At 46.2% G+C, this 17,592-nt stretch overlaps 1 protein-coding gene across 1 annotated transcript in view; it reads left to right on the top strand.

Moving 5' to 3' along the window:
* The first annotated feature begins 1,440 nt into the window (after positions 1–1,440).
* The window catches only part of FRAS1 (Fraser extracellular matrix complex subunit 1), a 171,233-nt gene continuing 155,081 nt past the window's right edge, over positions 1,441–17,592 (top strand). Inside the window, exons 1-2 of the mRNA XM_087736406.1 lie at positions 1,441–1,673; positions 5,493–5,524. Of these exons, the coding sequence (XP_087592532.1) occupies positions 1,604–1,673; positions 5,493–5,524 (102 nt within the window). The 5' untranslated portion in view covers positions 1,441–1,603. The remainder of the gene's footprint in view (positions 1,674–5,492; positions 5,525–17,592) is intronic.

Below are 17,592 nucleotides of genomic sequence, written 5' to 3'. Positions count from 1 at the left end.
ATGAAATATTTGTTTGGTTACCGTTTGTGTCTGCAGTGGTAGTTATTATGTCTCTCTGCTCCTATTTTTATGAAAAGTACCTCCTGCTAATAGCTAATGAGTATTTACTTGGTGAAGCACTGAGAAACTCATCATGCAAATTGCTGTTTGAATCTTGGATGGGTGCCACGCTGTACATCTCACTTCTCCCATTTGTTGCTGGAATTACGGTACAGTAATTAATGGCATACAATCCTGGAAAAGAAACCTGACCTCCAACCCGGAGTTCAAGATGGTAGTGTTCGTTAGAAAGTGAATCAAAATTGAACAGATTGAATTACCGTGAGGCAATACTACTAAATTTAGCTGGCGTAGTTGCACTTAACCAGACGGGCTTTGTTTAAAACAAGCAGGAGAAGGTGGCCGCAGCAGTCCAGCCTTGTACAACTGACTGGCTGCTACATGATAATTGGGATACTGCTGTGAGGCAGGTACATGGAAATTAGCTGGGGAAAAAAAATAATATTTTGCTCATAGACTGGTAAAACTAGGATCGTTTTTCTAGTTCAGTTTTAGGCTTCTGCAGGTAGCAATTGAATGGCTGTGACTTCAAAACTTGAGGCTTGTTTTCTTTATCCTGCGACTTAAAGGAACCCAACTTTCATATTGCAGAAGCACTTGGAAAAGCTGGCTCTGGTATCTTCTCTTGAGCGTGCGGTGCTGGAGGTGTGCAATCGTAAGGTTTTCAGGACTGGCCAGGAGCTGGGAAGTGCCTAAAGAAAGAAAATGTTACACTGGGAAGAGTCGCACTCGGGCTTTGGGGAGCGCTTTGGTAGTTTTTCTTAGTTTGAGTGCCGATTTGCCATTGCTGATGTTGGGGTCTTCCTTCCTAGGGGGAAATCTGTATAATGGGCGAAGAGCAGAGGAACTGCAACTGAAGGAAGAAATAGAAAGATTGTTTCAATGTTGCCCTCTGTGAGAAGAAAACAGTCCTTTCCGTAAATAAATCCATGCCCCTTTGGTTTATTTTGGTTTTAAGCCTGCAAACACAAGTGAGATCCAAACATAACTCGGGAAAAGCTTCCACCCCCTTAGAGACGATGGCTTCTCCATTCCAGCCCATCGATTTACGACCAGGAGCGAGCCCCCGACAGCTGTTTTTGCTGTGAGACCCCCCTGGGGTCAGTTCCCGCAAGGCTTTCCCACACGAACACCTTGGCTTTGCCTCACGGTAGGACCGACGACCGCCGTGTTGCTGCAGCCAGGACGGGTTGCAGATTTACGCCGGGTCGCTACTCCACCAGGTAGCAGCCGAGGAGGAGGAGGAGGCGAGAGGCTCGGGGCCCCTCGGCTTCGCCCCTTCCCAGCGAGAGGTGGCGGGGGAGGAGGGGGAAGGCGCTGCCCGAGGCGGGGCCGGGCGGGGCCGGAGGGCGGGCGGGCTCCGGCGCATTTCTTGCGGGGCGGCCGCCGCTTTGTCTGCGGGGAAAGTTTGGCGGCGGGGCGGGGGGCCGAGGCGCTGCCCCGGCACCTGCCGAGGGGGCGGCGGGGCCACCCTCCCCTTCCCTTCCCCTTCCTTTCCACCTCTCTTCCCCTGCAGCCGGCGGAGGGGCAGCGCGGCGGGGCCATGGGCGCTCCGGCCGCCGCCCGGGTAGCGCTGTGCCTCCTCAGCGCGGCGCTGGCCGCCGCCGCCTCAGGTGAGTCGTCGCGCCGGGCCCCGTCCCCGTCCCGCAGGCGGTTGGTGCCCTGAGGAGAAGCTGAGCTTCCCCCGCTGAGGAGAAGCCCCCTTCTCCTGGGGGATGTGGGGCATCTTTCCCTTCATTTTCCTTCTCCCCGGTCCGGGCGGGGGTCCGCCTCTCGCCCCCCGCCATTTTGGCGGCCTCTCCACAGGCGGGGCGAGGGGGACCGGGGCGAAGCCGTGCCCGTGCCCGTGCCCGTGCCCGGCTCTTCCCGCGTCTGTCCCCCGGCTCTTCCCGCTCGGTGGTGGCGGCGGTGGGGTGCCCACAAGCGGCTGAGGGCTGGCGGGGGTGGAGGAGCGTGTCCCGCTGCGAGCGTACGGGGCGGGAGGGAGGGTGGCCCGGGGGTGCCGCCGGGCGGGCTGGGGCTGCGGGGCTTTCCCTTATCCTCGGCACCTTTTCCTGACGGCAGAAGGGGGGGGTAAGGCAAGGCGGGACAGCAGTAAACCCCCTGCCAAGCTGAGGCTGGGGTTGCCCGAAAAGCCTTTGGTGGGTTTTAATCATCCAAACCCGCAAAAATCACCCGGTGCCCGCCTGTGAGGCGGGCTGCGCTGGGTGAGCCAGCGGCAGGGCTCGGGGCAGAGCCAGCCCGCGGGCGGTCCGGGCCCGCTCTCCACGGGCCTTCGTGGCGGGGGTGAGGGCGAAGCCGCTTGCCCCCGGGACTGGGAAATGCGGTGGCGTCTGCTTGGAGCCTGCCGGCCTGGGCAGCGGTGACGGGAGCTGCGGGGAGCAGGTAGCACTCGTCCACCTTCCCCTGTGTTAGGAGAAGAGGGCTGAGTTCAACTTGCTGCGTGCGGGTGTTGCTGTAAGAGCGCTCCAAGAGTGCCTTAACAGACACCAAGCGTTGGTTTCTTCTCTTGTTAAAGAATTCTTCTGGATAGACCTGTAAAAAGCGCAAGGTTATGATCTTGCGATGCTGTCAAACAGTGAAGTTACTGATGTTTTAAGTTTGGGAGTGCGGTGTGGCTGTTAGGTTGTTTTCCTGCTTTTCCTTTGACCGTCCGACCGCAGGTTGTTTTCCAAAGTGGCAGAGTCCCCAAGTGCTGCTCCCAGCCTAACGCCGTGATGCCCATTTGATATAGTTGCCTTAGTGAATAACAGCAGTTAAAAATAGCTATGTCTGTGTGAGTTGAGGAATTGTTAGATATGGATTTGGGATATTAACTTGGTAGGCAGTACTCTGAGATACTTAGCTTCTACAAAACAAACAAAAAAAGCCTCCAAACCAGAAAACAACTCTACTGACCTCCTGCATCCAAGATGCCCAGCACAGAAATACCAAGGCAAGAAATTTGGGGTTTTTTCCCCCAACCTTCTTCTCGATGTGAAAGGCAGTATGATTGTTTGAGGAAACCCTTTCAGGTGAGCTTTGCAAACAGTCGTTAATCACACTGCTGAGTTGCATGCAAAACCCGGGCACTGTAACAAAGAGCAACGTTGCTTAACGTACATCACGCGATGTCTTGGGCTCGCTCAGAATTGAGAGTAAAAAATAGCTAGAAGGTATTTGTAACTAAGGATTTTCCAAGTCCTGTAAAGATGGGTTATATCCTAGCATCCCCCTTGGTAACTTGTGAGGGAGTGAAATATGCCTTTGCTTTAATGGAGAGGAAGAGTCAGACTTTCTGCGCTTGCATTGTAGTGCCGCGTGGGCTGGGGTGAGCCTGGCTCTATGTTTGGGACAACATTAGTGAGCAAAAAAGAAAGGGCAGCTAGCCCTTTTTTAGGAGTAAAGCAGTCGAGTTGTGCTGGTCTTAACTAACTGGTATGAAGTATTTTTTTTTCCACGTGCCTGGAGTATGTGACCTTGTCTTTTGCACTGAGTTTTGAGGTGCAGCTGGATGATGAACCTTGCAATTGCTCTCTCTTGCCAAGAGAAGAGCGTGGGGGAGGAGACACGTGAGGGGCAGGAAGATAATTGGTATTTGAGAATCAATGGAGTAACATGACATCAAGGTATGGTCAAGTGTTTGTTTGGGTTTTTTTTACTGTAAACACAAACTGCTATGCAAGTCAAGTAAATAAACGAACAGGTAATTGCTGAGAGTCTGAGTCTTAGTTGCGTTCAAGTAACTTGGCACCACCGTGAACGTGCAAAGCTCGCTTGACAAATGCGGAGCGGTTAACCGTGCGGTTCGGGGGGGGCTATGCTGATGCGCGAGTGAAACGCAGCGTTTCAGCATGTTAGTCCCTCTCGGTGCTCAGTTTGTGCGCGTGACGGGTAGGGTTCGATGTTAACTGTCAGTATGAGTAGAAAGGTATCTGCTGAGTTTGAGAGAAACACGATTGGGCTCTTGTGGCTCGTCTTCTTGGCGAGGGAAAATAATTCCTGATGGTGCCTCTGCAGCCTCTTGTCGCTGAGCTGGAGACCAGCTCGAAGGAGGAGCTTTTGATTCGAAGCAGTGTAGCTCCAAGGTTTTCTGTACCAATTTGTCTAATCTGCATTTTAGGAGAAACACCACTCTTTGACGAGGAAATTCTTAGTTCTCTGGGTGGTCCCTTGAGGCAGCTCTTCCTGCGTTCTCTTTTCATCTCTGAGTTTCTTGGGTTGCTTTTGATTTCGCATTCTCGTCACGTTTTTGGTAGACAGATATGTGTAGTTGTTCTAGAATGGTTATTTCCTAGGAAATCAATGACAGAACTGTCATTCAACTTATTCATCGTTTTATTTTCTAACCTCTTATTTGATTTATTGACGTAGAATATATGAAATATGCTTGAATGGGTGTATATCTCTACCACTTGTTTGGAGAACCTTCCTCGCAGCCGGCAGTGGTGAGGACTAGGAAGACTGAAGCAGGAGGAGTCCCGTGAGCCTGTCGTTAGGTGAAATGTGACCCGTTGCCCGTGGAGGAGTGATTTAGGAGTGGGAATTCATGCCGTGATTGCGTTTTTATGTGTATGTTCATGTGCTTTATTTGTTTCTTCTGTAAATGGTGAAAGGATTTATAGGAGTACAGAGAAGAGACTGCTCTTTAGCATGCGATTTAAATGCCGTGTAACCTTGCGTTTTTAAGGGCCGTATTTTGCCCTTGAATAGCTGTGGCTTCCCTTTATTTCCGTGAGAGCTCGGGCAATTATTCAAAGGTACAATTCTGAGCTTCATCTTACGTGTATATTATGAGAATTCCCATCTTATCGGGGACAGACGTTTTGACAGTGGAGGGAGAGAGCATCAGCCCCTCGCACGAGTGGCACCAAATGTCTGAATTTGTCACCTGTCTGAGAGAGTGTGAGGTGATGGTGCGAATGGGATATGATACTAGCCCTCTTCAAAAGTGGGTGATCATGGGTAATGGTGCAGTCAGGTCCTGGTGAAGTTAGTGTCCGCCCCTGTTTCGCTGCCTTGCATTCTCCTGCTTTCTTTGACTGTTGTCTGTGTCCTTGACTTCTGTCTGAGAAAGATTGGGCAACTTGTGGCAATTAAAATGCTGTGATGCTTCATCAGTGGTCTGGTGAGGTCCTGCAAAGGCGTGTGCTAACCCCTTCTCGAAGACCAGCTGCATCATGTTGACAGGTCTCCCCTTTTCTCTCTGCCTTGTTTGTGCCACTTTCTAAGTTCTTGAGTCCACCTTGGCCAGAGTCCCTGACGCTGCAGTCTGCAGCTTACCCAGAGGTTGCCCTGCTGCCCCAAAACCGCATTTGCGGTGTCGTTGCTGGCAAGCGCGTGGCCAGAGGTGGCTGCTCAGTGCTGCTCGTATTGTTATATAGCAGGCTCACTGGAGAGTGTGCTGCTCTTATTCGCTTCTAATCTGTTTGGTTTTTCTTTTTGTCCCGCAGGTGCCTGTGTCTACCAAGGCTTGTTGTTTGAGGTAGGTAAGCTTGAATGTGTTGTGCTGGGGAAGTGTTTGAGAAGGTGCTGTTGAACTTGACTCTAGTTTGTGATTTCTGTCACCCCTGCAACTGGGATGGTTGATCTTCCAGCAGGTCACAGAGCTGTGAGCCTTCAGCCTGCTGGAAAACGGCAGCAAAATAAATATTGCCCTCGGAGAGGTTAGAAATTCTCCCCGGGCCTCTGAACCCAACCACTCTTCTCAGCACGGCTCTGCCTCCTCCTAACTGGGGCTCCTTTGTCTGGTGTGTGAAAAGATGCGAGAGATTTCAAGGTTCTTGGAAGCCGTACGAAACACAAATGCGCGGTCCTAGGCAGGATAGAGGTTATGTTTTGTGAAATGTCACTGGAATGCCAGGGTATGCTCTGCTTTTTTTTCCCCTGAAAAATTAATATTAATGACAACAATTTAACACCTTTCTCTCTCAGCTGATTATGGTGAGTACTGTGTACCCTGACTCTTCTTTATAAACCCAAAGTATTTTCTTTTAGAGTCTTCCTCTTTGTATGTACATAACCCATGAATGACTTTGTACAAGAATCGCAGTTTTTAACAATTTATAAACAGCGTTTTGCTCTGTAACACTTGTCTGCCTTCTGTGGGTACTCTGGGCTAGAAGGAAATGGCTGGGCAACTTTACCTTTCTGGAGTGCTTCTGTACCTGCCTCCAGTCCCCCAGCAGACTTGCTCAGGGATTTGTTACCCTGGGAGGCAGCATGCAGCAGCTGTCGGGGAAAGCCTGGGGTTTTATTTCCCTTAGAGCTCTCCAGCAAAGCTGGATGTGTACTCTATGTGTCTGACACGTTGACAACTGGGTATCTTGGAAATAACTGGTGGCAGGTGGTTCCTTTGGCCTTCCAACATGGACGCAGGGTCTTGGAAGTTTTTCTGCCGCAAGAAGGGAGTGTAGGGGGAGTTGCTGGAGGCGAATGTTTTCGGTGGGTGGCTTGGCAGGAAGCTGAAGGAGGCTAAATGTGTTTGCTCCTCTTAAAAATGCCCTGTGGGGCATCAGTGTCTGAACAGCAGTTGGAAAGTTTGTCTAGATTCCAGCTTCAGTGAACTGTACGGCAGGTCGCTTTCTGCTGAGCGTTGCAGCTCAGTGAGGGCAGCATCAGTGCTGAAGCGTTAGCAAGTGAGGGGTTTCCTCTCTCACTGGTTACTACTGGCGTGTCAGTCACAAATTTGTTTTGCCTTTTGTCGTTGCTTGGTGTTCTGCTGGTTTTTTTTTTTCTCTGCTCTTTTTTTCACTACCGCTGTGCGTTTGAAACGGTAGTGCGGGTCTCGATAATACCTTGCCGTAGCATTTGTACATAAAGACTATGGGATATTCTAGTTTAGATGCTTTCCGTGTAAAGAACGTGCTCCCAGTATCCTTGATTTTATTTTAATCTCTGTGTTTAGTGAGATTATTGTGGTTTTATTGATAAATGACTTCAGTAACTGCAGTAGTTTCCATTAGCTGTACAAGAGGATTGCTCTGCAGTAGAACTCTGAGCAGCCACAAAACTGATGCAGGTGTACAGCTGGCATTTATAATCAAGTAAAACTGGAACAACTCAAGCTCGTCCTTCTTGGAACGAGGACCTGTCACGTCTGAAGATGTGCCTGCTTTCCTGTCTGAGAGATGTTTGCTGCGGGAGCAGGCCTTTGCTTGCTTTTCCATGAGTATTTTGGTGTTTCTTCTATTTCATAGGCACTAATGTCACAACTTTTGATTATTGTCTGGAATTGAATATAGGTCAAAGGGCAGGCTCTGTGGCTTCAGCTGGCAATGTCGGAACAGGTACTAAAGCCGTATGGTTTCTGACTCGGATGCGGAAAATATCACATGCAGTGCACCAAACAGGTGGGCTAGGTGCATTTTCCTCTGCTTCACGTGTTTCTTCGGGTGACTCTTTTCTCTGAGAAAGCAGGAACTGCACAGGCAACTGTGGAAATTACAGATGGAAAAGAACCTTTATTAGGATTTGTTTCATTCTCCGGTTTGTGCCACTCTCGACAGCAGTATGGGAGCTGGCTCAGTTTAGTTTGATAGAAATCAAATGGTAGAGGTAGCGTATGAGTGATTTCAAGGCAGTTAGTACTTGTGGGTTGGTGGCAGAGAGCTGTGACAGAGCTGTGGAGCTCGTGTTATCTTTGTGGAGGGCCACTGTCTCAGAAAGGTCAGTTTTGAAGTGGAAGGTGACAAGAACAGCAGTCTGGCCGCTGCCATCGTTTCATTTCCTGCAGTTTCCCTGGCTTCAGAATGAACACTGTATTAAAAAAATTGGAAATCTGAAGATGCACGTGCGAGACACTTGCTCTGTTTGTTAAATTTGGTGGTTGTAAAGCATTGATGCGGCTGGCTGACAGATGAAGACTGGGAGCTATTGCCTCATGGCTTTGCTGGCACAGCTGCGTTTACTGGAGGAGGGGAAGAGGATCTTTCTGAATCGCCGGTTTGGGATTCTGGAGGTGCAAGTTGACATTTCCTATCTGTTACGCTGTCGTTTTGATGAACACAATTGTGTTTTTCTCCTTCATCCCGGATCATGAGGAAAAGCAAAAGCCTATTCTGCCTGTAACCTGTGTTGTGCTGTTTAATTTTTCCAGTAAGACTGGTGGGAGCTGTGTTCGCTGGCCTTTTTTGTTCTCCCTCTGTAAACAAGGGCATCTCTCACTATCTGTCTTTCCAAAACAGATATGGTTATGCTAACATGGACAGAATAATCTATGGAATGGGACAAAAATGGCGCTCCTGTGACAATTTCAGTCCTTTTGAGTTGGGTTTGTTTATTTGGTAGGATGAATGAAGCCGCCTTTACTAGAGCCAAGAACAGCTTTGGTCTGTTTCCTAAACCATTACTCAGCCTCCAAGTGTAGCTGCTCTCAGACTTGAACCTCATCATGTTGCTCTTACTTTATTGACTCGTTCCTTTTAAGTCTGTAGACAAGGTGAGAGGCAAGAAGCTGGGCAGGGGAGACAAAGAGGAACAGATAGACAATTATTTCTTCAGAAGGTACTGAAGCCTCTTGTGCATGCAGCAGCTGCAAAAGGAGCCTTCATACCTTGATTATAGTACCAGGAGGAGGAAGCTGGTGGTAACATGGAACAGCCTCAGGTTTTATAAGTGAGTATCATGAGTTGTGGTGTAACCCGTGTGTAAGGGAAGGCCACGTCCCAGCCCAGCTGTGTGCCTGCTCATGTCTGTTGCAGCAGAGCTGAAGGGAAGCTACTGTGTGCAGCAGTACTGGAGCTCTGGTTTGAGCTTCCCTTGCTGGTCTTGTCTGCTGTTGGCTGCATCGTGGGTTAAACTGAGTTTTACAATTCTGGGGCCCTGACATAAGAGAGCATGGATGGATGTGACAGCAGAATTTGTCTGTGGGGGTGCTGCCATGTGCCCAGAGGGGAGCAGAGAAGCAGACTGGGGGATAATTTTGTGGTTTCAGCATTTGTATGTGACTTTGGAAAGTTGCACATAAAAGAACGTGTTCAGTGAAGAAATGCCAGGGACGGGACAAACTGCAAGCCAAGTATGTCATCTCAATAGAATCTGTTCCGGAGGAGGATTGTGCCTTCTGGGTGTGTTTGCTTACAAACCATTTACTCCCTGAATAGAAAGCTTTTCTGAATGACAAGAAGGCATTGGGCCAAACACTGCAGCCTCGCCTGATGGCTTTCACCTGGAGTGGCAGCATCACAGTATGCCTGTGGCACTAATAGAGCTGTTGACAACCTCCAAGAGAAAGCCATAGAATCTTTTTTGTGTCTTAAACTACGGCTAGAAACAGTTGCCTTTCAGTGTCTCTTGTTATTCAGGGTTTTCCTCAATGTTTCATGTGCAAGTAGTTGCAGGTGAGCTTTTGCTGGGTTATTGTGGGAATGCGATGCGCTGCAAGTCTTGCTTTATGGCATTTGGCTGTCTTGCGCGCTTCTGCTGCAAACCCAAACTCTGAAGTCACTTGAGAAATACTTGGTGTATAAATCAAACACTTAAGTGTAGCGGAAGCCAGCACTGCAGAGTTGCTTGAATTGTTAACGCTGCAGAAGTTCTGCATCTTGCTTGACTGACTTAGCTGCTTGTATATCAGGGGTCAGCTTGTGTTCATGTGTTTCCTCTGAGGAAAAACACATCTGTCTGTTTGATTTCCAGCTGTGCTGCGGAGATTTGTGCTCCTCTGCCTTCACCTTTGAGGGAGTTTTCGGATCCACGCAACCAGTGCAGCCGCTTCGTTTACTTAGCAAAGAAGAAAATACACATTATAATTGTTTTTTTAGCTGGAGGGTAGTGTAGGTGGGGATGAGGAGACATTCATGCCACAATTAAAGTAGATGTGTGGGGGAGGTATTGATCAAGTCCATGTCTGCGTCTTTCTACCAGCTGGCTTGTGCCAAGAAGACTTTTGAGCCCTGGGAGAAGGGGAGGGGGAGCACGGGGCTGTGAATTAAGGTGGGAGTTGGTTTAAATGGAAAGTGTGACTTGATAAATGATGCTTCATGTCTGGTGCATGCTGCAAGAAGGAAGGACAAGTCCAGCTGAACAATCTCCATTGAATTTTTATTTTTCCTGTGTTAAAACATGGACATTGTCTGTTGTAACAGCTGCTGGTAATGCATGTGAGGATGAATTTCTGGACTGGCAGATTCCTTTGGAAGTTTCACGAGACACATATGGGGCGCTTTTAACACTACAAAACATCAAACAGGCCAAGCAGCTTTTCTTGAAAGGAAATGTTTTTAATCGTGGAGTTTAAGTGAAAATGATGAACAGAATAAAAAGCCTTAACTTAATCCACGATGAATGGTACCATACTTGTGCTTCTAGCAAAAATTTTGCTTCCCTTTTTCCTTATGAAACTGCCTGAAAAAGGATTCAGGCTAATTGAAATGCTTAGTTGACTTGACCATCTTAAAAGAAGAGACTTTGGGTTTAGCAGTCAGTCAAAAGAGCAACATACCTTTTCCAGAAAAGGAAAAAAAAGAGTTGTTGTTGCTCTTTAGATCGTTCAGCTTTTCGTCTTTTTAATTCTGCTCTACAGTCAGTAATGGTAGAGGTCACAAAATAATAATAGAAACAAAAAAATCGCATGTTGACAGATATCTATTGTATAAAATAGAACTTCCATCAGGTTTATTGTAAATCAGATCATCAACTTAATATATGCATTAACTGTAATTTTTTATAAACACTTAGAAGGAGCTGGACTGATAGGGGAGAACACCAGCAAAAGATAAGGAGATAAAATAGTGGAGGCATGGAGCTGTGTTGTGCTGGAGGGCAGCTGCGTGCTCAGCTTCAGAGACCTTTTTTACATAATTAAGTTGGGCTTATTTAGCTCATTTCAGTGGCAAGTGTAATCAGAGCGGAGAAACAAAGTACTAGTTTCGAGTTCTGTGTCTGAAGGAAGAAGTGCATGAAAACGTTGATGCGAAAAGTTTGATATTTGTGACAATAAAAAAATTTAGAGTATCTGATGGGACTGACTGCATGTAACACATTCTTGTTCAATAAAAAAGTATCCCTTTAAATTTTCTGATAAACCTGATAACGTCTTGCAGTTACGTGTGTACATTTTGTTGTCAGAATTTTAAAGAAAACCTGATTTTTTATGCTTTTAAAATCAGAGTTCTGTTTCCATCTGTAGTTTGTGCTGAGTCAGAAATGAAAGGGGAAATAGAATAAATAGAAAATGCATTTTTTTCAAAATTTTAAATCTCCTACTCTAGCTTCTATTCTGAATAAATTTAGTGACTATTATAAATGTTAGCAGGTGCAGAGCACTTCTGGCTAGGGAACGTTTCAAATTAGCAATGGAAAATGAGCTTCACTTCAATTTCTTTAGAAAGATAAGTTACTATTGAAAAATTAGATCAGAATTGAAGATTTCAGTTGAAGGTTTGGCTTGCTAATTTTTACAATGGTCAAAATGGTTTTGTTTTTTTCTTTTTTTTTTTTTTTTGTTTAAATAATGTGATTTAAATGCCACTACTCTAGCCTGCGGGTACGTCCTCAACTCCACCAGGGAACAAAAGTATAAATTTCTGTTTATAACATGCCTATAACACTTGGTAGCTATAAACTCTGGTTTACAGCAGCATGAATCTCCCTTCTGTATAATGTTCAAATGAGCTTTTCACAGAACGCTGTGATTTTATCCAGTTTGCTGGGGGCGTTCCTCCTTGAGCAGCCTGCAGTCCGCACTCTTGATTTGCCTTTCTGCGGTCTCCCACGTTGACGTGAGTAGTAGGGAGGTCATGAGTTACTTGTCTTGGAGGTGTGCAAGATCGAGGTTGCTTTTTCCTGCTGTTGCAGGGTAGACGTGTTCTTGTAGACGTGAGTTGACTAATATCCTATATATGATGATTTTTATTTGTTGAACAGATACAATTAGATGCCCTGACTCTTCCAGGACTTCCAAGAGTAGCGATGGAAAGACTGGGGGCATTTTGGTGCAGCAGGGGCCTGATTCTGCAGTGCTGTTGTGCAGCCTTTCAAGCCTGTTTAGAGCAAGTGCGTAACACTGAATAATTGTTTTATGCAGTGTGTAGGGCTTGATGTCCAACTTATCCTTGCTTTGTGTGGCTCTGAATGGAAGTGCAAGGTGATGGAAAATAGACCTCTCAATTGACACGAATGGTATGCAGTTCGGGTTTATTAATATAATAATGAGATGCTTCTCCTGTAGGAAATCCCTTCCGCTTGTGGGTTTCAGAAAGCTGAGATCAACTGAAGAGCAAACATAAAGACAAAAGTGTTTTTTGAATAAAGCATGTGCTGCATGTATGTGCCTTCTTTGTGTTCCTTGAAAGTAACAGTAGAATTTAGAGGAATGGGGGTAGGCTCTTTATTTCATGGTACCAGGTAAAAGAAGCTTAGATCTAAGATGCAGTTTATTGTCCTGAGGATGCAGAGAATTCTTGTCTCTTAATCAGTTATGATTTTTTTTTTGTGCACCAAGGCACACGTTTTAATATGTAATAATTCTTCTTTTATTTGTTAGTGGCTCTCATAGAGAAGACTTCGAAATGTCATTTTTTTTGTTCAGAAAATGAACTCTTATTTTTATAAGGAAACACAACACTGGTAGCATAGCTGAGAGGTGGCATGTTCTAGAATTATCACATTTGTTTTGTTTTGTAGCAACTTGAAACTTGTTCTGAATACCAAATAACACATAATAAAAATTTGAGAACTTAGTCTTGTTAGTTGTATATCTCAATATAAGGGTTTGCCATAGTACATACAGGCAACCAGTACAGTTTGCATATCAGAGGTTATTTTCCATTCCTTTTTCACTTTAACGTCTGAAAAGAAGTTCGGTGGAGCTCTAACGTCCTTGAACAACTATAAGCTCTGTTAAAAATTGCTAAATGAGGAAGTGCTGAGAGTTGGGTGTTAAAATGTCTTAAAAACCCAGCAGGATCTGCCCCTGCCCTACTGTAAGCAGAGGTGAAGGACACTTGAGTTGGAAAACCGGAGCCCTGAGCCAGAGCACTTGGACAACTCTATGGGCTGTTGTCTTTCAGAGGTTTTCACATTTCAGGAGTGCTGTGAGGGTATTGATGCGTCAGAAACGAACTGTGGCTTTGCCTGTGGAAGGGTAAATGCTCTTGCTTGCTAGATCTGTGCTTCAGTGAAAAAAGCAGCAACTGACGCAAGTTGTAACTTTCATAATATGAAAGACTAATTCATACAACACAAACTTTGTTCCAACAGCTGCCTGTAAATTGCCCTGTAATGGATGCAGATAAATGCAGGGACGGGGAAAGGGACAGAGGGTGGCTGGGCTCGCCCTGTCTCTGGGACCAGGCACTTTTCTCCTACAGCTTGGACCTGTTGGTGGTCTCGCAGAAGCAGCATCTTCCCATTCTCCCTGTGCTCGGAGCTGGGCAGGAGTTTAGGTCCCCGCAGCCCCTGGGTCTGGGAGCAGCAAGTTGCATCTGCAGGGCACCCTCCTGGTTTCTCCAGGCGCTGCCATGTCCCTTTTCATGAAACACCCAAGCAGTGGTGAGGCAGACCTGTTTACATTGAGAACTGTGCCTTAACATTTAACCTGATGCAACTGAAGCACAAAGCTGGTGTCTTTGCTTACCCTGAGATGATTTATCTGCCATACTTACCTGAGATAGGTATTTCAAAGGTCTTTCCGCAGTGGGCTGCAAGTACAGTAAATTTTTCATCCAGTTCCCTCCTCAACTCTTCTGTGCATATGTAAATGTCTGTCTGTCTCATGGTACATTTGCTGGGCAGAAATTGTTCTTTTTCTCTCTGTAAATGGGATCTCATATTCTAGCAGGCCAGGGCCCAGCGGTGAGGTCAGGGTCCTCCTCGGTTGTCTGCGCGTGTTTCAGAACAGCCTGTGGCCCTGGGTTTGAACCTGGGGGTGCTCTTTCTAAACATTCAGGCACACGTGGTGTTTGTGGCAAAAAGAGGTTTTGAAACAACTCATCTTTACTTTAGATACCACAGAAGAAACATGGACAAATTAATAAACTAAACGAGACGATTCTATGGGTTGTGGGGCTTTTGGTCTTTAATCGGAGACTCTGAGCTGTCCACAATGACCTTCTGCAGTCTGTGGGTTTTTTTTCCTTGAAGGTACGAGCGCCTGCTGGCTGTCATATTCTGCTTCAGGGGTCTTTCCTCTCCGTCCTCTGTCCCGGCTGGTGAAAGACTCGTGCTTTAATCTTCACCGTGTCGTGGGAGGTGATCTGGCGTCAGTCTTGTTTGGAGATCAGGGTCTTTACAACAGCTGCCCTGTTCCACATTTTCCGTTCCAGTGATCTTCCTGGATGGTAGCTGTTCATCCGCGAACACTGACTTAAGTAGATGATTAACATTTAATAACACAGTTACAGGAGCTATGTGCGAGCGCCTTGGCAGGAGATGCTGGATTTCTCATGGGTTCATTCACCAGGACAACAATTTAACAATTACCCATCATTTATGAATTTCACAAGTCATTGTGCCTTCCATCTTTCCAGATGCATTAGAAGAGCCTTTTTTAGGAAATAACGTCTTGTAATTTGTCACTTCCTTTTCCTTTTTAAATTCCCAGGATGAAAAATTCCTTTTTTCCTTTGCTAGGTCACTTCCTCATTCCTTCCCTCTCCTCAACCCTGTCAAAACCTTGATCAGGTTTTCCATTTGCATTTTCTCTTTACAGTAGGGGTTGCGATGTCATCTTAATTGGTAAGAAAAATGACAGAAATCTGGTTTTGCCAGTGGAAAAAGCCTGTAACGCATTAAAAGTTGAGACGTGTGGATAGTGCAAAGTAATGTAGGTATAGAAAGGTGACAGCTCACGTTACCTGGGGACCCGCCTCAAATGCAGTTTCTCACTGGGCTGAAATTGGCAAGAAACCAGTGTCATACTGGTGTGTGTGCCTAACCTGCCTTGCATTGAAAACTTTCCTATTCTTGGTTTGGGAGCGCGGGCGCCGGCCTTGGGGTTGGAAGCAGTGTCCCACAGCTGATGAAAATGTTGGGAGGAAATAAAATAGCTGTCTCCATGGTGGGTTATATGATACAAGCAGAAATGGAAAACGGTACTCATTATAGATTTATTACATTCTCGTGGCGCTTACGAAAGCGTAAGTCAACGCCGTTCTTTGTGGAGCAGTGATGTCTGCAGTTTGGGTGAGAAGCAGTTTTGTTCAGTAGGGTTAGTCGGGGAGGGTTTAGGTGCACATACAAGTACACGAGACTTGGCCCCTTTACCTCCGAGGGCCTTTCGGTTGTGCCGGGCAGCGGCAGATCTGCGTGCCACAAGCAGAAGAGGCGAGAGAGTGTTCGGGTTGGAAGTCATAGCCTGTTTTCCAGAAGGGGTTTCATTGTATCTTTCTGCGTCAAATGTGACTTTTGTTTTGAACAATCAGCCCGTGCTTTTCTTTTCTACTTTCTTGTGTGAGTGGTAAACGACAGCTCGCTCGAAACCTGATTTTCCCTCTCTTCAGCGCAATAATTCAAAGCTGCAGAAATCACCTGGTGGGGCACAGTTCTGGAGACGATCATCTTGCTGTTTTTATGGGCTACTCAAAAATCTGTACTCATCTTCCAGGAACATAATGTTAATGTTCATCAGATGACTTTTAAAGGTCTTTGAACTGGTCGAGAAAGTCAATATCGTTTTAATTATCCTCAGACAACGTTTTACAGAAGTGGTGTTTACACACTGAATATACGTGTACATCAGTAGCTTTAGGGGAGAGAAAATGAAGCCAGAAGGCTGGAGCAGAAAAGTCGGGAGAATTTGTGTTTCCTATTTTGTGTTGGAAAAGAAACAAAAAGGTTGTGTATTGGAAAGAAATTTGAAAGTGTGCTGTCACAAAAGGAGCCCACCAAATTAAGCTCACTTGCTCATAGCCGAAGGAAGGCGAGGGATGTCACCTCCAGCTAGAGGTATAAGAGCAAGTCTGTCTTCAGTCTCAGTTTTCAGCTAGCACGCACGCTTGCCAGTCCCCGTGAGGCAGCGGTGTCTTTGCATATGTTTTTCTCGTTGGCATATGGGGTACAGGATTGTTGGGTTACTGTGACCACAGCATACGCTGCGATGGCACGTAGGTGCGTCCTGCGCCCAGCAGATGGTAGGGAGAGGTTTACTGCTCCCTGAAGGGAGAAAGGAGATTTGTCTGGCAGTTTCTGTGCTTGGAGAATGGATCACTTTAGCGAAAGAACTTGGGATGTTTGCTTGCTTTATTTGCTGTGTCTCGCTGGAGCAAGCAATTGCCCTAATGTGTGTGTCTGAGATGTTCTTTCTGCTTCCTCAATACACATAGATTCTCTCCGTGTATCACTCTGTACAGGTGTGGGCAAGTCCCACTGAAGGCTGTTGGCATCTGGGAACTTGGGCTGTTTTCTTCTAATGTTGGTTTTCTCCTGGAAGGGGGCTGTCAGATACCGAATCTGAAAAAGATACTGTAAACACCAGTGTGGTTTTCGGGGGGCATCTGCCACGCGATATCTCCTAGTGGAGAAGCAAAATTGGTTTTGACTGTTTCATTTGATCTAATAGGTAAAACCAGAAATGATGCCAAGAGGAAAATAACCCTAACACCCTTTCTGTGGGAGACAAGGCTCGCTTCTAATGTGATAACAGTAATGGCTCGTCTCCTTCTTCTGCGGTCACCTGGGTGCTCGGTGGAGTTGGGCAGGCGGCTTACTTAAATTCTGCAGGCAACTGGAATTCCACCCTGACGCTGCTTGCTGCAGGGCGCCTTAGAAGATAAACACGGAATTGCTTTGCATTGTAAGAATGCATCTTTTTCCGGCAGCTCTGGATTCTGTCAGTGCTTTTAATTTCTATTGTAATGCTAGTTATCAGAGGTTTTTATCACACCTGTGAAAGTTATCTTTGGGGTGGCACTGGGCATCTTACCGAGGAATTTTGTGCTAGGATTTTTTTGGTAATTTGAAAAATAATTGGCCCTGGATATGACTGCCAGGAACTGATGGAACTTTGTACATTTTTGATGACCCCCAAAGAACTTTTGGATTGAATTTGTAAGGTACGTGAGGAAAGTGGCTCCCCAATTCTTGTTGGCATTGACTGGAAACCGAGCACTGTCCTCTAGTAAGGGTATAGGAAAATCCTAATCTTAACTTTTAGATAGAAACGTTGAAGCTACTAGTATGTATCAGCAAGGAACTTTCTCCCTCTGTAGAGAAAAATAAACCTAAACGGAGCTGGTTTTGTTTAGAAATGGAGAAGAAACTGTTTGTTAGTACAGACTGAATTTCTTCTGTCCTTCCCATATAAACAGCTTTCTGTCTCATTGCGGTACGGTATGAGTTGACAGGAAAATGAGTCAGGATAAATGAAACAGCCTGCTTTAGATGGATCTGTATAACACAAAATGACACCGAATCTATCAGAGATAGTTTGGATGTGATCTTTTCAACTGACTCTCAAAATACCGGACAAGTCTATTAAGGTTGAGCTTTGCATCTGGGTAGCTGAATAGTCCCGTAGGCAGCAAAAAGAGGCCTTTAGTATTGAAAAGCAGGACTTGGCACGCTCTGGTTCAGGGCGAGTTCAAAGCAGAACTATCTGAACTGGCAAAGCCT

Source organism: Nipponia nippon, unplaced genomic scaffold (assembly GCF_047370975.1).
Source record: "Nipponia nippon isolate SJK-2023a ecotype South Korea unplaced genomic scaffold, ASM4737097v1 scaffold_6, whole genome shotgun sequence".
Classification (NCBI taxonomy): Eukaryota; Metazoa; Chordata; class Aves; order Pelecaniformes; family Threskiornithidae; genus Nipponia; species Nipponia nippon.
The sequence above is the reverse complement of the archived record's forward strand: the minus strand, read 5'-3'. Positions and strand labels throughout refer to the sequence as shown.